Source organism: Artibeus jamaicensis, unplaced genomic scaffold (genome assembly GCF_021234435.1).
Source record: "Artibeus jamaicensis isolate MK-2021 breed Jamaican fruit bat unplaced genomic scaffold, CSHL_Jam_final scaffold_847, whole genome shotgun sequence".
Taxonomy (NCBI): domain Eukaryota; kingdom Metazoa; phylum Chordata; class Mammalia; order Chiroptera; family Phyllostomidae; genus Artibeus; species Artibeus jamaicensis.
In genome coordinates, this window is record NW_026522057.1 from 28,961,010 (window position 1) to 28,982,117 (window position 21,108).

The 21,108-nt window shown below is 62.8% G+C and overlaps 2 protein-coding genes across 11 annotated transcripts in view; one reads left to right on the forward strand and one right to left on the reverse strand.

Moving 5' to 3' along the window:
• The window catches only part of CHD5 (chromodomain helicase DNA binding protein 5), a 48,951-nt gene extending 42,923 nt beyond the window's left edge, over nucleotides 1-6,028 (forward strand). Inside the window, exons 35-42 of one of the 2 annotated variants that reach the window (XM_037154280.2) lie at nucleotides 430-567; nucleotides 828-936; nucleotides 2,285-2,417; nucleotides 2,742-2,937; nucleotides 3,571-3,734; nucleotides 3,850-3,964; nucleotides 4,068-4,120; nucleotides 4,842-4,857. In XM_037154280.2, the coding sequence (XP_037010175.2) occupies nucleotides 430-567; nucleotides 828-936; nucleotides 2,285-2,417; nucleotides 2,742-2,937; nucleotides 3,571-3,734; nucleotides 3,850-3,964; nucleotides 4,068-4,075 (863 nt within the window). In that variant the 3' untranslated portion in view covers nucleotides 4,076-4,120; nucleotides 4,842-4,857. Of the gene's footprint in view, nucleotides 1-429; nucleotides 568-827; nucleotides 937-2,284; nucleotides 2,418-2,741; nucleotides 2,938-3,570; nucleotides 3,735-3,849; nucleotides 3,965-4,067; nucleotides 4,121-4,841 lie in introns of both variants that reach the window. The other variant, XM_037154279.2, reaches the window with a different exon arrangement.
• A 2,602-nt stretch (nucleotides 6,029-8,630) lies between these two features.
• Nucleotides 8,631-21,108, reverse strand: part of KCNAB2 (potassium voltage-gated channel subfamily A regulatory beta subunit 2) — a 61,522-nt gene continuing 49,044 nt past the window's right edge. For 5 of the 9 annotated variants that reach the window (XM_053660590.1, XM_053660587.1, XM_053660586.1 and 2 more), the window contains 9 exons: nucleotides 20,751-20,795; nucleotides 20,344-20,388; nucleotides 19,580-19,623; nucleotides 18,899-18,985; nucleotides 15,253-15,338; nucleotides 13,362-13,667; nucleotides 12,413-12,533; nucleotides 11,979-12,067; nucleotides 8,631-10,847 (listed from right to left, as the gene is read on the reverse strand). In XM_053660590.1, coding sequence (XP_053516565.1) covers nucleotides 10,758-10,847; nucleotides 11,979-12,067; nucleotides 12,413-12,533; nucleotides 13,362-13,667; nucleotides 15,253-15,338; nucleotides 18,899-18,985; nucleotides 19,580-19,623; nucleotides 20,344-20,388; nucleotides 20,751-20,795 — 913 coding nt within the window. In that variant the 3' untranslated portion in view covers nucleotides 8,631-10,757. The remainder of the gene's footprint in view (nucleotides 10,848-11,978; nucleotides 12,068-12,412; nucleotides 12,534-13,361; nucleotides 13,668-15,252; nucleotides 15,339-18,898; nucleotides 18,986-19,579; nucleotides 19,624-20,343; nucleotides 20,389-20,750; nucleotides 20,796-21,108) is intronic. The other 4 variants (XM_037154253.2, XM_053660589.1, XM_037154257.2 and 1 more) reach the window with 1 other exon arrangement.

Genomic DNA, 21,108 nt, shown 5'->3' on the forward strand with positions numbered 1-21,108 from the left:
GCAGGGGACAGAACTCCCCGCTCCTCTCTCCTGACCCCTCCTGTGGCCCAGCCACTGCCAAGAGGAAGGCTCGGTAGGAGCCCTGGGGCTCAGTGGGAAGCCCTGTGCCCTTCTGGGGATGGAATGTTCTGGAGTAGTTTCCTGTGGTCAGACCCCTAAGGCCCTGCTGCTGTTCTTGAACATAAGCTGCCCTTTCCACAAGGCGGACCTGATGTGGCGGGGCAGAGGCTCCTGGGCTAGGAGCCAGCCCTGCCTGCCTAGGCGGGGGCGGGTGTTGCTGGCTTGTCCGTATGACACCCCTCTGTGCAGTGAGCCCTGGGGTGGGGAGACGTGTCTCCACTTGCCTTTGGGTCCCCAGCATTTGGCAGACAGAGGCCCCTGGGCAGTGCCTTTGGGATGATGAGTGAGTGTGGTTCTGTCCTACCACAGACGACACCAAAGGTGAGGAGAAGGAGCCCATTGAAACACAGCAAAATGGTGACAAAGAGGAAGATGAAGAGGGGAAGAAGGAAGACAAGAATGGAAAGTTCAAATTCATGTTCAACATTGCAGATGGGGGCTTCACAGGTATTGGGGTGGGATGGTGGGCAGAGAGCTAGGGTGGTGGGTGTCACAGCCTTCCTGACTGCTGGGTCCTGGGAGTCTGGGCAGATGGTTATTTTATACTAAAGTGTGAGTGGTTGATAAGAGTCCACTGTATAACCTTTTCTGGTAACACTGAACCTCTCGGAGAAGGAAGATGGTAGGCAGGGAGGACAGGGTTTCCTGAGCCCACCTTGGTGAGGGTCTGGGGGGCACCTCATTCTGTTCCTCTGGCTGCTTCCTAGAGCTGCACACACTGTGGCAGAATGAGGAGCGTGCTGCCGTGTCCTCGGGGAAAATCTACGACATCTGGCACCGGCGCCATGACTACTGGCTGCTGGCCGGCATCGTGACGTATCTTCGGCCCAGCCTGGCCAAAGACCTTGGGGGGATCCCTTTGTAGGGGGAGGCGTGAGGCATGTGAGGGAAGGTCCAGGGGCTCTTTCCTGGGGGTGATGACAGTGATGATGATGATGGTAGTGATGACGACCATAGCAGCAGCTCATCCCTTTACTCCCAATATTCCATCTTCACAGCAGCTTCCCGCGAGGGGCACTGTGATCCCCTTTCTACAGAGGGAGGATGGATGCTCAGAGAGGCCAAGGGAGTGACCCAGGGACAGACAGCTAATAAGTCACAGCTCATTCCTGTGACTTCACAGCCAGCTGTGAACAGAGCAGCCCCCAACCCCTGTCTGCCTGGAACTCACACCCTGCTGGGGTGTGTAGCGGACACCCTAAGTTAGCAAAGTTTGGGGCCCAATGGAGCCTGATAGAGCAGGGAAGGGGCAAAGGCCGCTTGTGGGGTGGGGGTTGTGTTTCCAGTGGGATGGTTAGAGAAGGTGACATTCGAGCACAGACCTACTGGAGGCAAGGGGAGGGCTGCCTGGTGACAGCCCCCGCCAGCTGCCTTTGTATCAGCCTTGAGTAGGGCCAGCTGCCGTTATGGGAGGTGGGATGTTGTGGGCAGGAGCTGGCGAACCGCTCCTGCTCGGAGCCAGTGAGAAAGTGTTCAGGGGCCCATGGACAGTATGTAAACCAGTGAGCGTGGCCGTGTCCCGGTAAAACTTTGTTTACAAAACCAGGTTGTGGGCCACAGTTGGCTGATCCCTGTCATGGGGGCCATGGTGTCGGAACCAGGCTGCCTGACTCTCAAAACCAGGGGACCTTGGACAGATGACATTCTGCACCTCCTGTCCCCTGAGGAGGCTTTGGGGGGACGCTTCCTTGCTTCTCCTCAGCTCTGGTGGTGGCCATCACTCCCTGGCACCCCTTGGTTTGCAGCGACATCACCCCAGTCTTCCCGGCGTCTACATGCCTGTGTCTAAATGTCCTCTAAGAAGGGCACAGGTCACCAGGCCGATGGTCACCCTGTCTCAGTGCGACCCCTTCTTAACTCGGGTACCTCTGCAAAGACCCTACATCCAGGTGAGGTCCCTACAGGTCATGAAGGTAGAACTGGAACATGCCTCGCCCTCCCTCACTTGGGTTGTGTAGGAGCCGCTGACCCTGCAAGGCCTCCAGGGCGTGTCCGTGCCTGTGTGGGCACCTGTCAGTGTCTGCTGATGGTCACGTCATTGTCATCGGCACGCTCATGCAGTAGCCCAGGTTAATGACTTGCCTGAGACCACACAGTCAGGACTCTGAACCCGGGCAGGCCCCCCACCCCATGGCCAGGTTTGTCCTTAACGGCGCCTACCCAGGCACGGCTACGCACGGTGGCAGGACATCCAGAACGACCCGAGGTACATGATCCTCAATGAGCCCTTCAAGTCTGAGATCCACAAGGGCAACTACTTGGAGATGAAGAACAAGTTCCTGGCCCGCAGGTTCAAGGTCAGAGGCTGTGGGGGTGGGGAGCTCCAAGGGTAGGGAGTTAGTGAGTAGCAACTCCTTCCCCAGGTATCCGGATGGGGGCCAGGCTCCCATGAAGGGGGGTCATTTAGTCAGTCACTTAATAGGGTGCTGGGGCCTTGCCCTGGGTGATGGGCGCGGAGAACCCGCTTGGTGAGGGCTCCAAGGAGTGGCCGAGATCGGATGAGGAGGGACTGCTGGGGGTGTGTCTTTCCTCCTTTCTGTCCAGAGCCTCGGTCTGGGGGTGGGGTTGCTGATGGAGAAGGGGCCAGGCAGACGCTCAGTCCTCTCCGCCCCGCCCCGCAGCTGCTGGAGCAGGCGCTAGTCATTGAGGAGCAGCTCCGGAGGGCCGCGTACCTCAACATGACCCAGGACCCCAACCACCCAGCCATGGCCCTCAACGCCCGCCTGGCTGAGGTGGAGTGCCTTGCCGAGAGCCACCAGCACCTGTCCAAGGAGTCCCTTGCTGGGAACAAGCCTGCCAACGCCGTCCTGCACAAAGGTGAGCAGCCGCTCGGGGCAGGCTGCCCGGAGGGCGGAGCCTCCTGGCCCTGGTGGGCCTGTCCCTCAGGCCCTGCCAGAATGTTGTCTCTCTGAATACCTTACCTCTGAAATCCTCCTAATATCCTTAAGTGGTGAGGTTTGTGACCCCTTTTTAAAGATGGACACATTGAAACTCTGGGAAGTGGAGGTGTTGCCCGAGATTTCCAGGATTCAGGCCTTTGACCCTCATTCTCCAAACCTTCAGGAAGCTCCAGGCTGGCTCGGGGGCGGGGCTCCCTGTCTTCACTGGCCTCTTCTCTGTCTGGGAGAGGCTTCCTGAGGCCTCTCTGCACCCTGTCCCCAGGGGAGGATGGGGGCTGCAGGCCTCCCTGGGAGCTAGGAGACGGGCCGGGGCCTGGAGTGAAGCCCAGTATCTGCTCAGAGGGTTTCCCCTTCTCTCTACGGCCCAGGGGCCCCTGGGAGATGCAATGGGGAACCCACTCTTCTCCCTGGTGGCAAGTCTCTGCTTTGCAGGCCTGAGAGGGCCAGGCAAGGAGTGTCCTGCACCATCCCCCCGGGCCCCCCCCCTCCAGGGCAGTGACACCACCTCATCAGTGAGCACACGCCCACCTCTTCCCCCTCCCTCCCACAGTCTTGAACCAGCTGGAGGAGCTGCTGAGCGACATGAAGGCGGATGTGACGCGCCTGCCCTCCATGCTGTCCCGCATCCCCCCGGTGGCTGCCCGCCTCCAGATGTCGGAGCGCAGCATCCTGAGCCGCCTGACCAACCGAGCTGGCGATCCCACCATCCAGCAGGTCAGCGCCCTGAGCCGGTGTTCCTCCCTCGCGTCCTGAGCATCCAGCGTGGGGCTTGGGGCTCGGGGTCTGAGGTTCGGGACTGTGACCTTTAAACCCAAGTCCTTGCCTCCAGGGCGCTTTCGGCTCCTCCCAGATGTACAACAGCAGCTTTGGGCCCAACTTCCGGGGCCCTGGACCGGGAGGGATTGTCAACTACAACCAGATGCCCCTGGGGCCCTATGTGACTGGTAGGTGCCCGCCTGCTTCCGGGCAGCATGCACGAGGCGCCCCTCGGGGCCCGCCGGCCCGCCACGGCCCCGGGCAAGCCGAGGTTTCCTCTCTTTCTGACAGACATCTAGCTGCCCTGTGACTTCTCTCTCTTGCAACGCTCATTCCCAACTGAGGTAAGGCCACTCCTGGACGCCCCCAGGGCCCCCCTCACCCTCTTCAGCGCGGCAGGTCAGGCCTGGCCAGGATGGGCCTGGTCTCCGTGCCGAATTTACGCCCCTGAGCTGTGGGGTCGGCACTGCCTTCCGGGGCTCTGAGGGTCTCGCCAGCATGTCTGGAGCCCCCGCCCCAGCCTCCTCTGCCCTGGGGACTACCTTGGGAGCAAAGTGTCTGCCTAGGTCTGCAGGTCATAGAGGGGTGTGCGCCTGTGTGTACATGCGTGTCTGTGGCGGCAGCGAGTCAGGGGCCCCTGCCTGTCCCCAGCTGGGAACCCTGTCTCCACGGCCCTGCTGCTTGGTGGCCACCCCAGGACGTTACCTCTCGTCCCGCCCGTACTCCCTGCGCAGGACCAGGAAGGCGGCCTGGGTTGGGGGGAGGGCCCAGAGAGGGGCACTTGCTCCACCCCACCCAGCCCCCACCAAGCCCTGTTTGTCCCGCACAGACTTTGCTCCAGGGCGAAGCCGCAGAGGGGAGCGGTTTCCGGGCTGGTCGCCCTTGGCGGCTGTCCACTCCTAGGACCCTCTTGGTCACTCTGGGGGATCTTGGCGAGGGAGTCCCCTCTGCCTGCAGCTGCCCATGACAGGCAGTGGGTGGGGCAGGGACAGGGTGTGGGATGTCCCCCACGATGGAGACCCGGCTGCCTGCCTACCTGTGTAACCTGTGACCTGCCTCTCGCAGCCACGCCTGCCGGGCCACCGGCCCGACCCCCACAGGAGAGAAAAGCTGCCGCCTTTTTAGGAGCCGTGGTCACCGTGGGACAGAAAGGGAACCGGAGTGATGCCATGGCACGGGGGACGCGGCCGGCCCGGCTGTGCCGGAGCCCAGAGTGCCACCTCATCGTAACCCAAGCGTTCCACCCGGCGTCACACCCACACCACACGGGGCGTGCCCCTTGGCTCCCTTTGCCACAGCGACTTCTTAGAGGAGATTCCATTTATTTGTACATCTCTTGCGCTTTCCTATTGAAGACTTGAACAAGTTTGTCTTGGTAAAAGTTGAGTGGCGTACGGAGGAGTCGAACCTGCAGCACGCATCTGTCTGTCATCGGGCTCCAGGCCGGACAGAGCCCCCGAAGCCCCGCCGCCGCCGCCGCCGCCCTGGACTCGGCCCAGCTGGGAGGACGAAGTGTCGCGTCGGCCCCGGAGCTCTCGGTGCCCACCTGTCCCTCTGCTCTGCCCCCTGCCCGTGTGGAGCACCCAGTGCTGGGCGGGTCGGGACTGAGGGGCAGCCGCCCAGCTCAGTGGTGGAGACCTGACTGATGCCCGAGTTAGGACAGGGCATCCTCTTCCTGCCAGGGCCGGAGACCACCAGGTGTGTGCGGTCTCCTTGGGGGAGCGGCGTCAGCAGGTGTCTGTTTCCGGACTCTGTCGGCATGTGGTCCTGGGAGTGGCGGAGGGGCCTGAGCGTGCTGGGTGTGGTCAGGGGCAGGTCGTCCTTGGCGTCTTAGCTGAGAGGCCACAGTAGTGTGGCGGGTGGTGCAGGGGCCCTGGCCCCACCCTGTGCCCCGGGAGGGGGTCGTGCCGAGTTTGGGCCTGCCGATGTAGAGGAGCCAGGACGCCCCTGAGCACCGACTCATCCCTGTTTCTATGGAGATGCCTAGACCCAGGCTCTTGTCACTCAGCACGGGGCCTCTGACGCCCCAGATGTGTGCTCAGAGGGCTTGGGGGAGCTGGGGGCAGGGGACTGTCCCTGCTGGGGCATCCCAGGCTTCATGTCCTGGCCCTCCTCTGCCCTGCCAGTGGTCCCCAGTAACGGCCCCAGGTGTGGGGTTGGGGTGGGCCAAGCCCGGGCCTGTCTGTCTGATGCCCAGCCTGAATTTCAGAGCCTTGGGTTTCCTGGGGAGATGCCCTGGGAGAGAATGCTGTTTGAGTGACAGGCAAGCTGGGTTTGGGGATGCCAGGAGGCATCCCCAAGGGGGAGGGGATTGGGCTCCAGGAGGGGGTTGGGCTCAGCTCCCTGGGCCAGGAATGGGGCCAGGATTTGGCGGCTCACCTTGAGGACAGCTGGGTGACTGGCTGGCCCTTGGGGAGCCCCAGATGTCTGCATCTGTGAATGGTTCTCTCTGAACCCTGGAGAGCTGGACTCCCAGCGCCCCTTCTACCTGGGCAGCGCTGTTCTCCATCCTGATCGAGATCTCCAAGGTAGACCCAGGCCTGATACTGTGTGTCGGTGGAGTGGGGCGGGTCCTGGAAGTGGCCTGCAGTTTGCAGGGCACGCATGTGGCAGCAGCTGACCCTGCCCCCCAGAATAGTGAGGTCCGTCCTGCTCACTGTGGTTCACACGTGTGCGTGTCCCCGATCAGTGCCTCCCTGCAAAGGCTCCTGCCTCAGGCCACAGGCGAGGGGACTGCCACGAGCCCTTCTCCACCCAGGGCCCTGAGTGGTTCCCCTCCCTGTGGTCAGCCTCGTTGGGAGCAGGGCCAGCCTCTGCTGGCCACAATGGATGGTTCCGAGTGTCAGGCTGGGAGGCACACGGCAGCGGGACAGGGGTCTGCGTCTCCTCCGCTCCAGCTCGGGCCCGTGGTCCCTCCCTTCCAGCCCTTCCTCCCAGGGGCCTCCGTCTCCCCATCCCCTCCATCTCCACACCCTCCCCCGCCTTACCAGGGCCCCCTGGGCTCTTCTCACCAGGCGCAGCCAGGCACCCACAGCCGGCCTGGTCCTGCACCCTGGTTTCCAGAGAGGCTCTGCTCTTGGTGAACGGCACCCCGTGGGCCCGGGAGGGGGTTCCGGACCTTTGGGGAGTAAGTTTCCGCTGACTGCTTTGGAAGAGAGAAAGGGTCTTAAGAATGTGTTCTTCTTGGTTTATCACTTATTCCCGCCCCAGGCGGCGGGCGGGCATCTCCGGCTGGGTTTGGTTTTCGCCGTGGGCAGAATGAGGGTCGCGGTGAGCCGTGGGCACCCCAACGTGCTGGCCGGCGGTTTTGTTTCCAGCCACCTTATTATTTAAACCAGTGCCGAGTAGGCTTTCTGTTGAACCACCTTTGGGCCACAGTCCCCGAAAGCGGCACCTGTGGGGCTCCTCACCGACCAGGGGAGGAGCTTGGGTTGACGGACAGAGTGCGGACGGCCACCATTCTCACGTGCCCACCCCGGAAGCACATCCCAGGACCCCACGGCAGGAGACCCACCCTGCAGGCTGCCTTCAGAAGCTCCTTTGTTTTCTGCAAATCACAACCCAGGTCCCGCTGACACCCACTGCTAGTGCAGTGCCGCCTCCACCAGGGGCCTCTTCCCAGGGGCCTCTGGATCCGCCTCTGCCCAGGTGGGGGGCTGGCTGTCTTGCCCCAATGACATCTGACACCCTTGTTCCCAGGTGTCGGGTTCCACGGCTCTTCTGGGCCTGGGGGCTCGGGGATGTGGCAGCAGGCGGCAGGGAAGGGGCTTGGGCAGGACGCAGGGGCTGAGGTTCCGGCCTAGGGGCTCCCCACCGCACCTGTGGCTGTCCTGGGCCCACCCACCGTCTTCATGGGGGGGCCAGCTCAGCCCCATTTTATATTTCCGGAAGTTTACAGGTTGTGGTCTATCAGCCCAAAGTCATTGGCGTTGTGTTTTGGAGTTTTTTCTTAGTTTTTCAGATTTTTTTTTAGACAAAGTATTTTTTTAGGTGCGATAACCCAGAGAGGGCCCGTTGGGTGTGTGTGTGTCCTGAACCCCTGACGTCGAGATGGGAGCCTGAGCCCCCGAACGTGGAGACGAGGGACGGGACCCCCTGCCCCGGGCGGCATCTGGCCCACAGGAGGGGCCGGGCCCCTTGCCCTGGGACAGTCCCAGGCCAGCCAAGGGGCTGGGGATGCCTCGGGTGGGTTGGAGGGTCTCAGCAGGGAGGGTCCCAGCTGGGGGTGGGGCTGGAGCTTCGGAAGCTGAGCCCCTGTAATCGGCGACCTGTCCCACCCTTGGGGGGACGGGTGGGACGCTTTGGCAGGCTGTCGCGGACACGACCCCCTTCACTTTGTACTCTGCGTGTATGTCTTGGTTTTCTGTGTTTTAATAAATCCTTTGGGAAAGGACGGAATCAAAGTGTTTCCCAGAGGTTCTCACCGATCTAGTGCAGGGGTGAGGGCTGGGGGCCGGAGAGGGTGTGGAGGGAATGGAGTGTCACCTGAAGCCACGTCCCCGCTGAGAAGGCACAGCTTGACAGGGCTGAGCACCCTGAGGAGGGGCGTGCGTGGGTGGTGCCTTCCCCTCTCACCTGTGCCCCTAAACACAAGCCCACGGACCCCCTTGTGCCCCGGCCTCTGTCCCCAGAGGGCCCAGCATCCTTCCAGCAGCCAGTGTGTGTGTGTCGAGAGAGACCAGAATAGGGGGTGGGGAGGGCGGTGTGCGTGGTCTCAGTCCCCAACCCCTGCCGCTCCTCCACGGCCACCTTTGGCCCCAGGCTTTGGGGGCTGTGCTCCATGGTGGCTACAACACCCCGCCCCTGCAACTGCCCAGCCCTGAGCACTGGAAGTGAGGGGAGCAGAGAGCCGTGGACCCGACGGCTTGGGTTTTATTCGCTCATTCCATAAATACGGTGCCGGTGGCCCGGTGGGGTGTCGGTCGTTTGGAAGCATGAGGTGCGGGCCGTCTCGCCTGCAGAGGGGGGCGCGTAGCTGAGGGACCGCGGTCATCGAAGAGACAGGTGAGGAAAAGCACGTCATGTACGGGACTGGGGGAGGACACAGGCCGCGGGCGCCCTCTCCGGCGTGCCTCGGGGCCTCGGCTCCGGCCACAGGTGTGGGATGGGAGATGGCGGGGCTCTGGTTCACGGGGAAGACAGAACTCGGCCCAGGGCTGGTCCTGGGGCCTGGTCCTTGTGTTGCCGGCCCCGCCCCATGCAGGCCCAGGCTGCTTTGGGACCACCTTCCCCCGCCTTTCTGGGCTCTGACTTGGGCTTCCATCCAGCTTCCTTTGCCCAGCTCTGGCTCCTAAGTAGAGGGGCCGTTCCCCGGACGTATAGGTGCGGAGGAACAGCACACCCCAGACCCAGGCCGAGGACAGAGCCCCGGGGCCGAGGCTGCTGGGCCCTGCTGAGCTCCACCCTGGGGCCCCTCATCTCCCTCCCTTTGGCCATTAAGCCGCCAACAGGGGCTTGGTCTTCTCAGGGGTGGCTCGTGGGGCAGTTGTCCCCACCGCTGGCCTGCTGCCAGCCTGGCCCCTGTTCCAGCAGTGTGAAGGGGCCCAGCCACTCTCCCCAGTGAGGGGGCGCAATCTGGCCCACTGGGTGCAGGACACGAGGCCCAGCACAGGGCCGTGTCAGCACCCGGGCAGGGACAGATGTTGCCCCGGGGGAAGCTTGTAGGCGACTGGTTGGAGAAGAGCCCCGAGGGCCCGAGGGCCCGGCTTAGGAGGACGGGGACGGTTTTAGACTCCAGGGTCAGTGCAAAGGTCAGGAGTGGGGGAAGCTGTCCGCCCTGCCCGCTCTCGGCCTTTGAGGTTTTCTCCGAGCGTTCCCGGCCCGGCCCGGATAGGACTGCTGGCGGCCTTGGCTGCTCTGAAGCAGGCAGGGCCTGCTGTGCCTGCCGCTGGGCCGAGCGTGAGGTGTGGGGGTGCGGGGGGCCGGCAGTCTGCCCTGCCTTTCCTCTGTGCCCCCAGTCTGCTCCAGGGCGTGGGGAGTCCCAGGGGTGGCACTGCTGCCCATCCGCCCAGGTCACAAGCTTTGAGCACAGACACTTAGCGCCCCAGGGGGGGACGTGCCAACCTCACGTGGTCCGAGGCCTCACAGGGGCTCCTCTGGGGGGGGGGTCCCGGGATCTCTGTCTCCACTGTGGGGCTGCTGCCCCGAAAGGCTCTGAGCCTGTTCCCTCTGCACACCCCCAGGCCACCCTGCACATGGCAGAGGCCCGCTCTCCCACGTGGGAGCCACTGTCCAGCTCAGCACGCACAACCTCGGGGCCTCTGGGGCAAGGACAGAGGGGCAGTGGCCGGGTGCCAGGTGAGGCCCTGGAGGGAGCCAGGCGGGAGCCTACTCCCAAACTGCAGAGCCAACCTCCCTGCATCCCCACCCCTGCCAGCCAGGGAGGAGGCAGGGGTTCAGGGACAGCACGGAGGGCCCCTGCAGTGACCCCCTGGAGTAGGTGGCGGTGCAGAATGGGTGGGGAAGCATCTGAGGTCGGGCCCATTGGAAAGTACCTGCAGCCCTCGGTCAGTGGGAGACCCCCGTGGGGAGGCCACTGGAAGATCAGACGGGGTCTCCTCCTCCCCACCCCCAACACCAGGTGGGGGTTCTCGGTAGAGGAGAGGCTGGCCCGGCCCGCCCCTAGGCCCCACTGGTCCACCTGGCCAGGCCTTGAGGGGTCTCGGAGAAGGGCCTCGGCTTGGAGAAAATGAGCTGGTTTCTTCTTGGAAGATGAGCAGAGGCTGCAGGCTTGGGTGGGACCTCGCGACCGCCCTTCTGATCATCAGCACTGTCTCCCCGGCCTGCTGTGGGTCCCGAGAAGCAGTGGATGGTGTGTTGCAGCGACTTCTGGGATGCCTTCCCGGTGACATGTTGGCGCATTCTCTTCTTTTTGATGCAAACCACATTCCAGACTTGGCTTCAAAACAGCATAAGCAAGCGGAGAACAGAGAGACTGGGGGGGGGGGGGAGGGAAAGTGTCCTGGCCGGCTGAGGGGCGTCTTAGGACCTGTAGTCCTTTTTGCTGTATGGTTTATTGCCCAAAATACTATCGATCTCGTGGATGATGGAAGACGACAGTTTGGGAAGGACCTATGTGCCAAGACAAGAGCAAATCAGAATTCCAGCTGGACTGGCCACAGGAGGAAGAGGAGGGGGGGGAGGAGGAGGAGGAGGGTGATGGAGGGTGATTGCTCCCGTTCCCTGGCCAGGCCCGTCAGAATGAGCTCCAGCTGCGGCGCACGGGGCCACGCGGCTTCTGATTCCCAGAGCTTTGGGGTGGGGAGGAAGTCTGCCCTGATTTATACTTGGCCCCTCAAACTCTGGAGTGCTCTAGACCCTTCTGGAAGGCATGAGGTGCGGACTCCACGGTCAGACCCCTGACTTCCACCCCCTAAACTGCCTTTCCCAGCCTTCCCCACTTGCCTTCCATGTGACATAACCCAGGGGTGTCTTTCACGCACTCCCCTCACATCCAGTATGTCGGCCAGTTCTGCTGACCCACCTTCCAAATATCCAGGGTGTACCCACCTCTCCCAGCTCCACTACCAGGGTCCCCCCCGACCCCTGTTGTCATTTCCCAGCACATCTCCCTGTTCCCCAGTCTCCCCTCCACTCAGCAGCCAGAGAGAGGGGGACGCTTCTAAACCCTAAGTCAGACCCTGCCCCTGCTCTACTTGGGATTGCGGGGTTCCCACCTCCCCTGTAATCACTGCCGAAGTCCTCCTCGGAGGACCCGGTGTCCCACGGGGCAGCTCACTCCCGCCTGCCCCACCCCCCAGGCTCGCCTCCACCCTGGGCCTTCCATCGGCTGCTCCCGCTGCCTGGACGCTTCTTCCCCAGGTGTTTGTACCGCCCACTGCTCGGCGCCTCGGCCTCCAAGGCTTTGCTCCCATGTCGCTTCTCCCCAAGCCCACCCCGACGGTCCCTTCCCTGGGACCATGGCTCTACCTCCCCTCTGCCTTGCCGGACACCCCGCCCTTGCTCTAGCCGCCCCCCAGCCCTGTCAGCGCAGATCTGACACCTACTCTCATCCCCTTGGCTCTCTACTCAGTTCTCTGTGTACTGCCTGTTCCGGCCAGGACACCAGCTCTTCCAGAGGGCTGTGAGGTGGCTCGCTGACGGAGCCCGTGTGCCGGGCATGTAGCAGGTGCTCGGCAAGTCCCTGCCGGGCGGATGGCTGGTGGGACCCAGGGCCTGGCACCCTGCAGGAGCCCCGCTCACCTGGATTGCTCCAATGTTCTCCAGGAGCTGGTCCGTGCTGGACGCGCCCAGCAGCACGGAGCTGACCCCCTCGTTCCTCAGGCACCAGGCTGGGGGTGGCAAGACCAGAGGTGAGGGAGAGGCACCCATGCCAGGCGCCCTTTCTGGTTCTACCCTGCCCCTCGTGGGGCCAGAGACACCCAGTTTCTGAGTCTGGGGGCACCTAGGAGGGGCCTGGCCAGCCCAGTGCTCAGCCGTGCTGGGTGGGGGTCGCTGGGGGAGACCCAGCACAGACTGACACCCTGTGGAGAGGCAGCCCAAGTGCTCAGGGACCCCCATCTTCTCCCCATGAGTGTGGAACTCCCATTTCCCATGGCTGGTTGATAGAGGGGGTGGCTTAGGCATCAAGGACTCCTGACATGTCCCAACCCTGCCCCCATCCCCAGCCCCGTCACCTATGGCCAGCTGTGGGAGGGTGCAGCCCAGGCGCTCGGCGATGGCCTGCAGCTCCTTCAGCTTGGCCTGCTGGCGCCGGCCCTCCTCACTCAGGATCTTGTCCTTTAGCCACTGGTAGCCCTGATTGGGGGTGGGGGAGAACCAGGTGAGGGCAGGTCACCTGGACCCGGCAGATGGCTGACCACTGGAAGCCAGGCCAGCACCTCCCCCTGCACCCCCTTGCCCAACCACGTCCCACTGTGGGTGTAGCTGGAAAAGTGGGAAGCCCATTGTCTGCGGGTACCCCCAGGAGACTGAGCCCCCTGAGCCAGTGGACCCACTGAGCCCCCTTCTCCCAGAAGGCCTGGTGTCCTGGGAGGGGAGCTGCTGCCGTTGTTCTAGCACCGAGGGTGTGGTCGGCCAGTCCCCACCTGGGGGCTGCAGTGCTTCCGAGGGACTCCCTGACCTTGTAGTGGGTCGGGGAGTAAGGGGGCAGGCCATCTGCCCTTGCACCGGGCCAGGGACTCTGGTGCTGGGTTTGCCCTGGCCCTGTCTTTCTCTGACTGCTTTGCCCCCAGACCCTGCATTCTGGAGACTCCCTGAGTCCCCTCTTAGAGGTATGTGGGGGGGGGACTAGTCCTGGGAAGTCACCTCGGAGTGACAACCAAGGGAGCCCTGCCACCCAGGGCCCTGGGCATGGGTGTGGGGGTAGGGGCATCCCCAAGGCACCTGTGGACCCAGCCCAGGCTGTGAGTGTGGAACTGAGGAGGATGTCAAGGGGGTGCAGGGGGGGTGCAGAGACCCCTTCACCTGGGACTGTCCCACGGGTGGGCAGCTCTTCCACCCACGGGCTCAGGCCAGCCAGGACTCTGAGTTCCCGTAGCCTGAGCCACCCTGCGGGCAGGGGCCCGGGGAAGGGCACCCAGCACCCAGGCCTCGCCTCCACAAAACGCCCGTCCCCTCCTTTACCTTCAAGGACGCTCTCGAGTAGGGCGGGATGCCGCTGTCATACTTTCCAGAGACGATGCCGCAGGCCAGAGGGGACCACGTCATGGCACCCACTCCTGGGAGGGGAGAGCCAGGTGAGGTCAAGCCGTGGGTCGCTGGGGTGGGGGTGGGGGTCAGAGAGGGGCTGGGAAGGGGTGGGCGCCCACCGATCTTGTGGAAGAGCTCGGGCAGCTGCACCTCCACCTTCTCGCGCTGGAACATGTGGTACTCTGCCTGCTCACAGATGGGCGGGATCAGGTTGAACTGCCGGGCCACTGAGTAGGCCTCCTGAGGACGCAAAGAGAGCATGATGGTCCCCGCCCGGCAGCGGGCGTAGGGGCCGCCTGGGCATCAGGGAGAGACATGGAGGCGTCCCAGGGAAGGCTGCCCAGGGGCCGACCCGCCCCTTCCACCTCTCAGCTTTCCCAGGAGCCTTTGAGGTCTCCGCTGTGAGGTGGGAAAGGGGATGGGTCGTCAGACCCCAAGGCTGAAGGGGTTGAGGGGAAGTACAACCTGGTAGGGAGACTTGGGTTCTGGCATTACTGGCCAGGTAGTCTTGGGCAAGGGGCTCACCCCTCTGGGACTCAGTTTCCCCATCTGTCATGAGGCTCCAATGGGCCAGTGGCACCTGCAGCCCTCACGACAGCAGGAGGGCACTCCGTGCATTTTGTCATGACCATCTCTTGGGACCTGGACCCGGGATGATGGCACTGGCAGAAACCGCTAGGTCAAGGGAGGGAGAGTGGCTGGCAGCAGCCCATTTCTGGAATGTGGGGCTTACGACCTCCACTCCACAGAGCTGGCCGTGGTGAGCCTGGGCCCATGTCTGCAGACGGGCCCTGGGGAAGGCTCATCTGCCGGCCTGAGAGGCCTTCCCTTCTGGCCGGGGCTCGGCTCTCCCATCTGTGAAATGGGGAGAAGACACTGCAGGCCCCGGGCAGCCTCGGGGACGCCCGTGCTCACGAATGCCACTGCCACAGCGGACGGCGCCGGGGCTGCCAGGGTTGCATTTAACCAGACGTGAACATGCTGCTGCATTTCTCCGATGCAGTGGAAATCTGGGACACTGGGATGCGGGGGTTCTGGGGGGCTGGGAGGCACTGAGGCTGAGAGGGGCCTGGAGACGAGGGTGGTAGGTCAGCCTGAGAGGGAAGACAGGCCCCAGGCCTCTGCCCACCAGCCCCCACTCCCACCCATGCCCCTGCTTCTGAAGAGCACAGGGCTACCCCATTGACCCTTCTGGGACACCCCAGAAATAGCAAGGTGCATCTGCTGTCCTTGGCCTAGGAAGCTTCCGTGGAGGGGTAGGACAATAAGGGGATGCTTTCCAGAAGGGCCAGGGAGGGGAAGCATGGTGGATTATGAGGTGGGTGCTCAGGGTCCCAGCAGCCACCCACATGCTGAGCGGTGTGGCCTGGGCATTCATCTCAGCATGAGCTGTGTGACCTTGGGCATGTGACTCAACCTCTCTGTGCCTCAAGTGCATACCTGAAGGCAGGGCAGCAGCACTGACCTCATGGGGCGTCTCGAGGATTAAATGGGAGTTAGTCTACACAAAGCCCTCACACCTAATGGCACCTGGGAGGTCACACCAGCTTGTGCCAGTGCCTGAGACCACTGTGACCGAAACTCCAGGACCTCTGTGAAGAGCTTCACGCCTGTTTTCCCAGCTAGTCCTCAGGACAGCCTCAGGGGGGTGGCCCCCACAGTCCTGTCCTACGTGTCAGGGGCGTGAGGCTGAGAGGTGAAGCCCCCCATGGTAACATGGAGAAACCCTACCCAGCGCAGAAGCTGTGACCGCCACTCGTCACAGTCGTCCGCCAGGGCCCGGATCTCCACCCACAGAGCAGGGGTACACCAGGGGTCACTGTACCATGATCTCCATGGAGCTCCAGCGCGACGTGCCCCAGTACATGGCCATCCCCTGGTTGATGACGTGGGTCATGGCACGCACGGTCTCTGTCATGAGAGAAGGGGAAACTGCAGGTGTGGGGGGCGGCTGGGGGCACGGGGCCCAGCCCGGGGACGTTCTCCGAATACGGGCCAGGCGCCGGCAGCAGGGGCAGGGGGCTGCAAAGAGGTCTTGCAAGCAGTGTGCTTCCCGGCTCCTACTCAGGGTGGCAGGGGGTCTCCGGGACGACAGAAAAAAGTGAACCTCAATCCAGACGTTGGTCTTGGAAACGACCTCCCCTAATAGGTGCAGGTATTACGGAATCTTGGAAACCTGGGTGCTGTGTGGACTGGGGTGCTTCTGTGGCAGATGGGAGGGATGAGGGGAGGGGAGGCCACAGGCCACGACTCCAGAGTCTAGAAGCGGGGCGTTCTCTAGTCCGGGGAGGAGTCAGGGACCCCAGTCCTCGGGCAGGGCCAGGTAATGGATTCAGGTGACCTCAGAGTGGCAGAGGCGACAGGAAGTAAACGCAGTGTTTGCCTGTTTCGGTCTGCTACTTCGGGCTAACCCGACTCTCAGCGGGGTCCGGAGAGCCTGAGGGAGAGGTGACAATGGCTTCGGTAGGGACACAGGATGTGCCGTGGGGCCAGGGGGGGTCCCAGAGGTGAGGGCTGCGGGCTTCAGCTCCCCTTGCGTCGAGAAGAGCCAGAGGTGACGTGGACAGCCCCGTCTGGGCCAGGCCCGGGCTGGAGCCTGTCCCCCAACACAGGACAGCGGGGGTCTCCGGTGCGGGCCCCCAGCCTGCAGCAGGACGGCCAGTTTCCATGTTCTCCAGGGACAAACTGAACAGACACCGCGTAGCTGAGAACGAACTGCTGAAACCCTGGACCTTCCTTTCGAATGAGAGAGCAGGGACCCGCCCCCGCCTGCATCGTGAGTCCTCCTGCAACTCAGGAAAGGCTCTGAGAAATCTGGTCTAGGCTGTCTCAGCTCGTGGGGATGTTGTGATTTTAAAAGCAGAACCCGGCCTCATACATTTAAGTCCCCAGCGTGTCGGTGCACTGGGGTGAGGGCGGCGCCCCCAGGGTTTTACCAAGCCGCATACAGTGCTTGCAAGTCCGACTGCCCGAGGCAGAGCGGGAAGTGGAGGGGACGAACAAGTGTTTCTAAAACCAGGCATGACGCTGACCCTTGGCTGCGGTCCCCGCCTTCAGAAGGCTATGGTGGCCGGGGCTTCCAGGGTGGTGGTCTCAGTGGACTCGCCCAGGACCACTAAAAAACCATACCGGGGCTTCCACACCTTCAGGCCAGGCCCTGTCCTCCCTCCCTACCAAGGTCAAGGCCTGGGTTCCTCTTTGCCCATCCCAGGGAGGAGGGCTGGCTGGCAGGGGAGCACGCATTGGGCTACCCCGTTAACTGCTGACACTGGTCGATGTGAAGGACAGAAGTGTCTGGCCGGAGAGGCTTGCAGGTCCCAGGAAGGCACCTGCCCACATCCACACCCCGAGCCCAGGCGCCCAGCCTGGCTCCTCGTGCCAGGTCCTTCAGAAACACTTGGGGCACCTGCGACCATGCAGCGAAAGTGCCGATTCCTTTCAGCCAAGGCTCAGGCCCACATGCTGGAGCTGGGAAGCCGAGGACGCTCCTGCCCCCCCCCCTTCCCAGCCTGTCTCCCCGGCACGGCTGCCTGCCCCTTCACAAGGGGACCGCGCAGTGCAGTCCCTCCCATGCAGAGGGGAGTCCATCGGCACCTGGGGGTCAAGGCCATAGTGGCAGCCTGCGAGAGCCTGCGCTGGCCCCAGGGGGCAGGGGGCCGGGGCACAGGCTCCTGGGCTCCTGGAGGGTCCAGGGCAGTGGCCGGCCGGGTGTGGGGCCCACCCACAGCAGCATGGCACTCTGCCCTTCTGCCCAAGCATGATGTCGGTGGCCTCAGAAATGGACCCGTTCGACTCAATATTTAATGCCATTGGACAGAAGCAGGAGGGCCAAATCCTTGCAGCTGCCACCCAAACCCCTGGCATCTCCTGCTGTGTCACAAATAATACATGGGAGGGGTCAGGTGGCAGTGCCAGTTGGCAGGCGGGAGCCCTGCCACCGTGGAACACAGCCCAATCCCCGGGGAGACCAAGGCTGCCGTGGTGTGGGGACCTGGGGGAATCTTAGCTTAGGGGCAGGCAAAGGTCGCCCTGGGGTAGAGTTTCCTGACTCGTGTAGGTGTTCTTCAAGGGGGACAATGTTCCATTTCAGTGTGGGGGGAGGGTCAGGCCACACAGCCAGGGCCGGGAGTGGCAGCTGGCCCAGTGCGCCCAGGGTAAGGAGTGCCGCACCAGCCAGGGCGCTCCATAGGAGCCTGCGTGCTGTGCCAGGGGAGGCTCACCCCAGGGTTCCCTGCTGCTTCCGGCTGGGGCAGGAGCTTAGCGGACGTGAGCTACGGAGTAGACAAGATCCGCGCGTATTCTGGGGTCCCCGGTGTGTGTGCCCCGCTGGGAACCGGGCCTCCCCCAGCCCATCGAGGGTCAAGCTTTCAGGCCCTGACCGTAGCACGCCCAAATCACGAGGAAGCCCTGGCAGACGCTGGCTGCCCCAAGGATCGCGGCAAGGCCAGGCAGGGGTCGGGGGGTCGGGGGACATGCACAGAAGGACGGAGGAACGAAACGGCAGCGTGGCCTGGGGGGCCTTTCCCTGCACTGGCAAGGTGTTCCCAGAGGGCACTCGTGGTTCCCTGATGCATTTTATGGAGGGGTTCGTCAGCGGGGGGGGGGGGGAGTCGTGTAAATAAAACCCCTGTCTCATAAAATGCAGCTCAGACACAGGAGTCAATGGTCGGCCCAGGGCACGGTGTACCTTCTATGATGAATGTCCTGGACTTGGAGGAACTAAATGGGTCCCCTGGTGATAAAAGAAAGATTTAAAGAGACCAGAGTTTATAGCTGTGGGGACACGGAGAGGCGTGCTGTGACGCAGGGCACGGGAGGGAGGCACAAATCACTCTCGCCGAATGCTTGTTTAGTTTAAAAAAAAAAGCACTCGCAGACACACACACGCGCATGCGCATATATCAACAAAAGAAGGAAAAACGACTGAACATGACTGAATTTTTCCAAGTCCCTGCCACAGTAGAGCAGAAATGGGAAGACACTGGAAGCAGGAAGTTGGGGGGGGGGACAGGAGGGCGGAGAGTGCAGGGGCGGAAAGAATGAATAAGCGCCTAAGAAACCAAAACCGCTCTCAGAGCCCGTGCGGCATTTCTCCTCCCAGTTAGCAGAGCAAAGACCCCGAAGCTGCCCGGGAGGAGGACTGACAAGAAGGAAGCATCTGCAACGAGTCATCATGTTGTGACTCCATTTAGTTACAAAGTATTAACAGCTGAGAGAACGTTCTACGCAGCTCTAAACCAGGAGGGGCGGGGACCCAGGTGTGCGTCAGGTGTGGGCCCAGCTGTGCCAGGGTGCACCTGGGGAGGGCAGGGCGTCGGAGGCAGAGCTCAGGTCCCCCACAGCCCACTCCCCACCTCCCACCTGGCCTGGCCTCCTGGCCACTGGCCTGGGACCTGGGTGCCCAGCGGGCCTGTGCCCACGGCCCTCCGAGTCTCGGGTTCAGAACTTCCTGCCCGCGACAGAGAACCTACCTTCCATGGGCGTGTTGGGGTCCGGGCGGTTGGCAAACACCACGTCCACGTACTCGAGCTGCAGCCGCTCCAGTGAGGCCTTCAGACCTGGGGGTGGGGTTGGGAGGGGTGGTCACTGTCTTCTCAGACTTTTGGGGCCTCGCCTGAGCCAGAGATGAAAGGGATAAGGGGAAAGGTTTGGGGACACATGTGGGCCATTGCCACCCGGGATCGTGGAAAGCCAGGGCAGAATGTGGACACACCACCAACAGGGTTCGGCTGGGTCAGGAGGATGTGGAAGGTCTGCAGGCCAAATGTCCTGTGACTGAATGAAGGGGGACCCTCAGCTTCCTGGTGGCCCCACAGGGTAGCTGGGCAGGCTACCCTGCAGGGAGCGGGAGGGGCCCCTGAGGCCGGCCGATGGAGCCTGAAGCGCAGCTGTCGTGAGCCAGCACCTGGCCATGGCTCCTAGCGCAGCTGCAGAGTGGAGTGGGGGGGCTGCGGGGCGGCAAGGCCAGGACGGAAGTGAGGGTGGATGAGAAGAGCAGAGGCGCAGTGCCGAGGACATGGGGCCAGAGCGCTGGGTGTCGTCCCCCGGCCCGGGGCCCTGTGCCGTATCATCGGAAGGGGGTGGGCACCCTCATTTTGGCACCCAGAGGGGCCCCGTGGGTTTCGGACCCCTGACGTGCCGGAGCCCCTCACCTTCGATGATGTGCTTCCGGGAAAGGCCCCTCTCGGTCTCTGCTCTGAAAAACAGGCGACAGTGTGCGTGGCGTTGCGAGCGGTTTGGGGGACATGTTTCCGATGCACCCATCAGGCAAACAGAGCAGGTCAGCGCAGGCCCCGTGCACACGGGCTCCACCTCCGGGACAAGCGCACGAGTCCGCGGGGTTTGCTGCGGGGTGGCTGCAGGAGGCCCGGGCCACCCTGGGAGGAGGGCGGCTTCTGTGTGCAACCTGCTCTTCTGCTGGGCTCAGAGTTTTGGCAAAGATTAAGAAGGAATCACATTCACAGTTCCCAGGGCACTGGTTTTGTCCAGCCCCAGAGAGAACATGAACTAGACACCAGGGTTGGAGAGGGGTGTCTGTGGTCCAGGGACCTGCAGTGAGCGGTATGGGCGGTTCACAGATTTTCTGTGTTTTCCAGAAATTTTGGAATATTACCTTTGTAGTTAAAAAAACAAAAAACATCCATGAAGTTAAAAAATTAAGCAAGGTTTGAATAAAAGACAGAAGCAGCCGATGCCACTTTTCTGGAACTTGACGTCCCTTCCTAGGGATGGCGCCAGCCAGGGCAGAGGCTGCACGAAGGCCAGCCCACCGGCTTTGGGCACCGGGGACGAGACAGAATGGGGCCCATCCTCCCGGGGTGCCCGGCCGTCCGGGAGGAAGATGCCCCCACTCCCCAGCCTCCTCAGTCAGGAGCCTGGGTGGGTTTGGGGCTGCCATTGCCGAGGCAACACCTACTTTCCTCCCCAGAAGATCTTGGTGGTGATGACGAGGCTGGAGCGTCTGTAAACACAGGGGAAGGAGGCGTGTTACTGGGCCTAGTCCCTCCCGGGGTCCTCCCACCCCGACGGTCTTCAGCTCTCACATAGGCGTCTGAGCACCCCTTTTATCCGGGACCCCCGGTGTGAAATGGGGCACTCTCTGTCACTCCGTGTTCTCGGTGGGCCACCATGGACTCTGGGGCTCCCCGCGGCATCAGGACACAGCCCACAGGTGCCACTCCCTAACCATGCAACTGAAAAGTCAGGTGTGGGGCCCGAGGGAGACGTGTGTGCCCCTCACGGAGCCCCTTCCCTCCCTCCAGCTCCTCGGGCCCTTCCCTGGGGGTGCGTCTGGGCCCCGGCCACAGACACGGCAGACATTACCTCCATCCCTTCTTCTTGATGATGTCTCCTAAAACCACTTCTGCCCTGCGAGAAAGACAGGGCATGGAGACGTCATTCCAGCCCGCCCCAGCGTGACAGCCGGCCCCTCGGTCCCCTCTGGGGCCAGACACCCAGGCTGTTCGTGCCCACGTTTGCTCGGGCAGCCCGTGCAGAGAAGAGCCCCCGAGAAGGTGGCTGTGGCACATGTCCACGCGCTGTCTGAGCACCCCATTCCCGGCCCCCTGGAGGTCCACCGGGAAGACGCTTGGCAGCGCTACATGGGCGGTTTCTGGATAAAAAATGTTTTTTAGAAGATAAATTATTCATCTGCTTTCAGAGACAACGACTCGTACTCAGG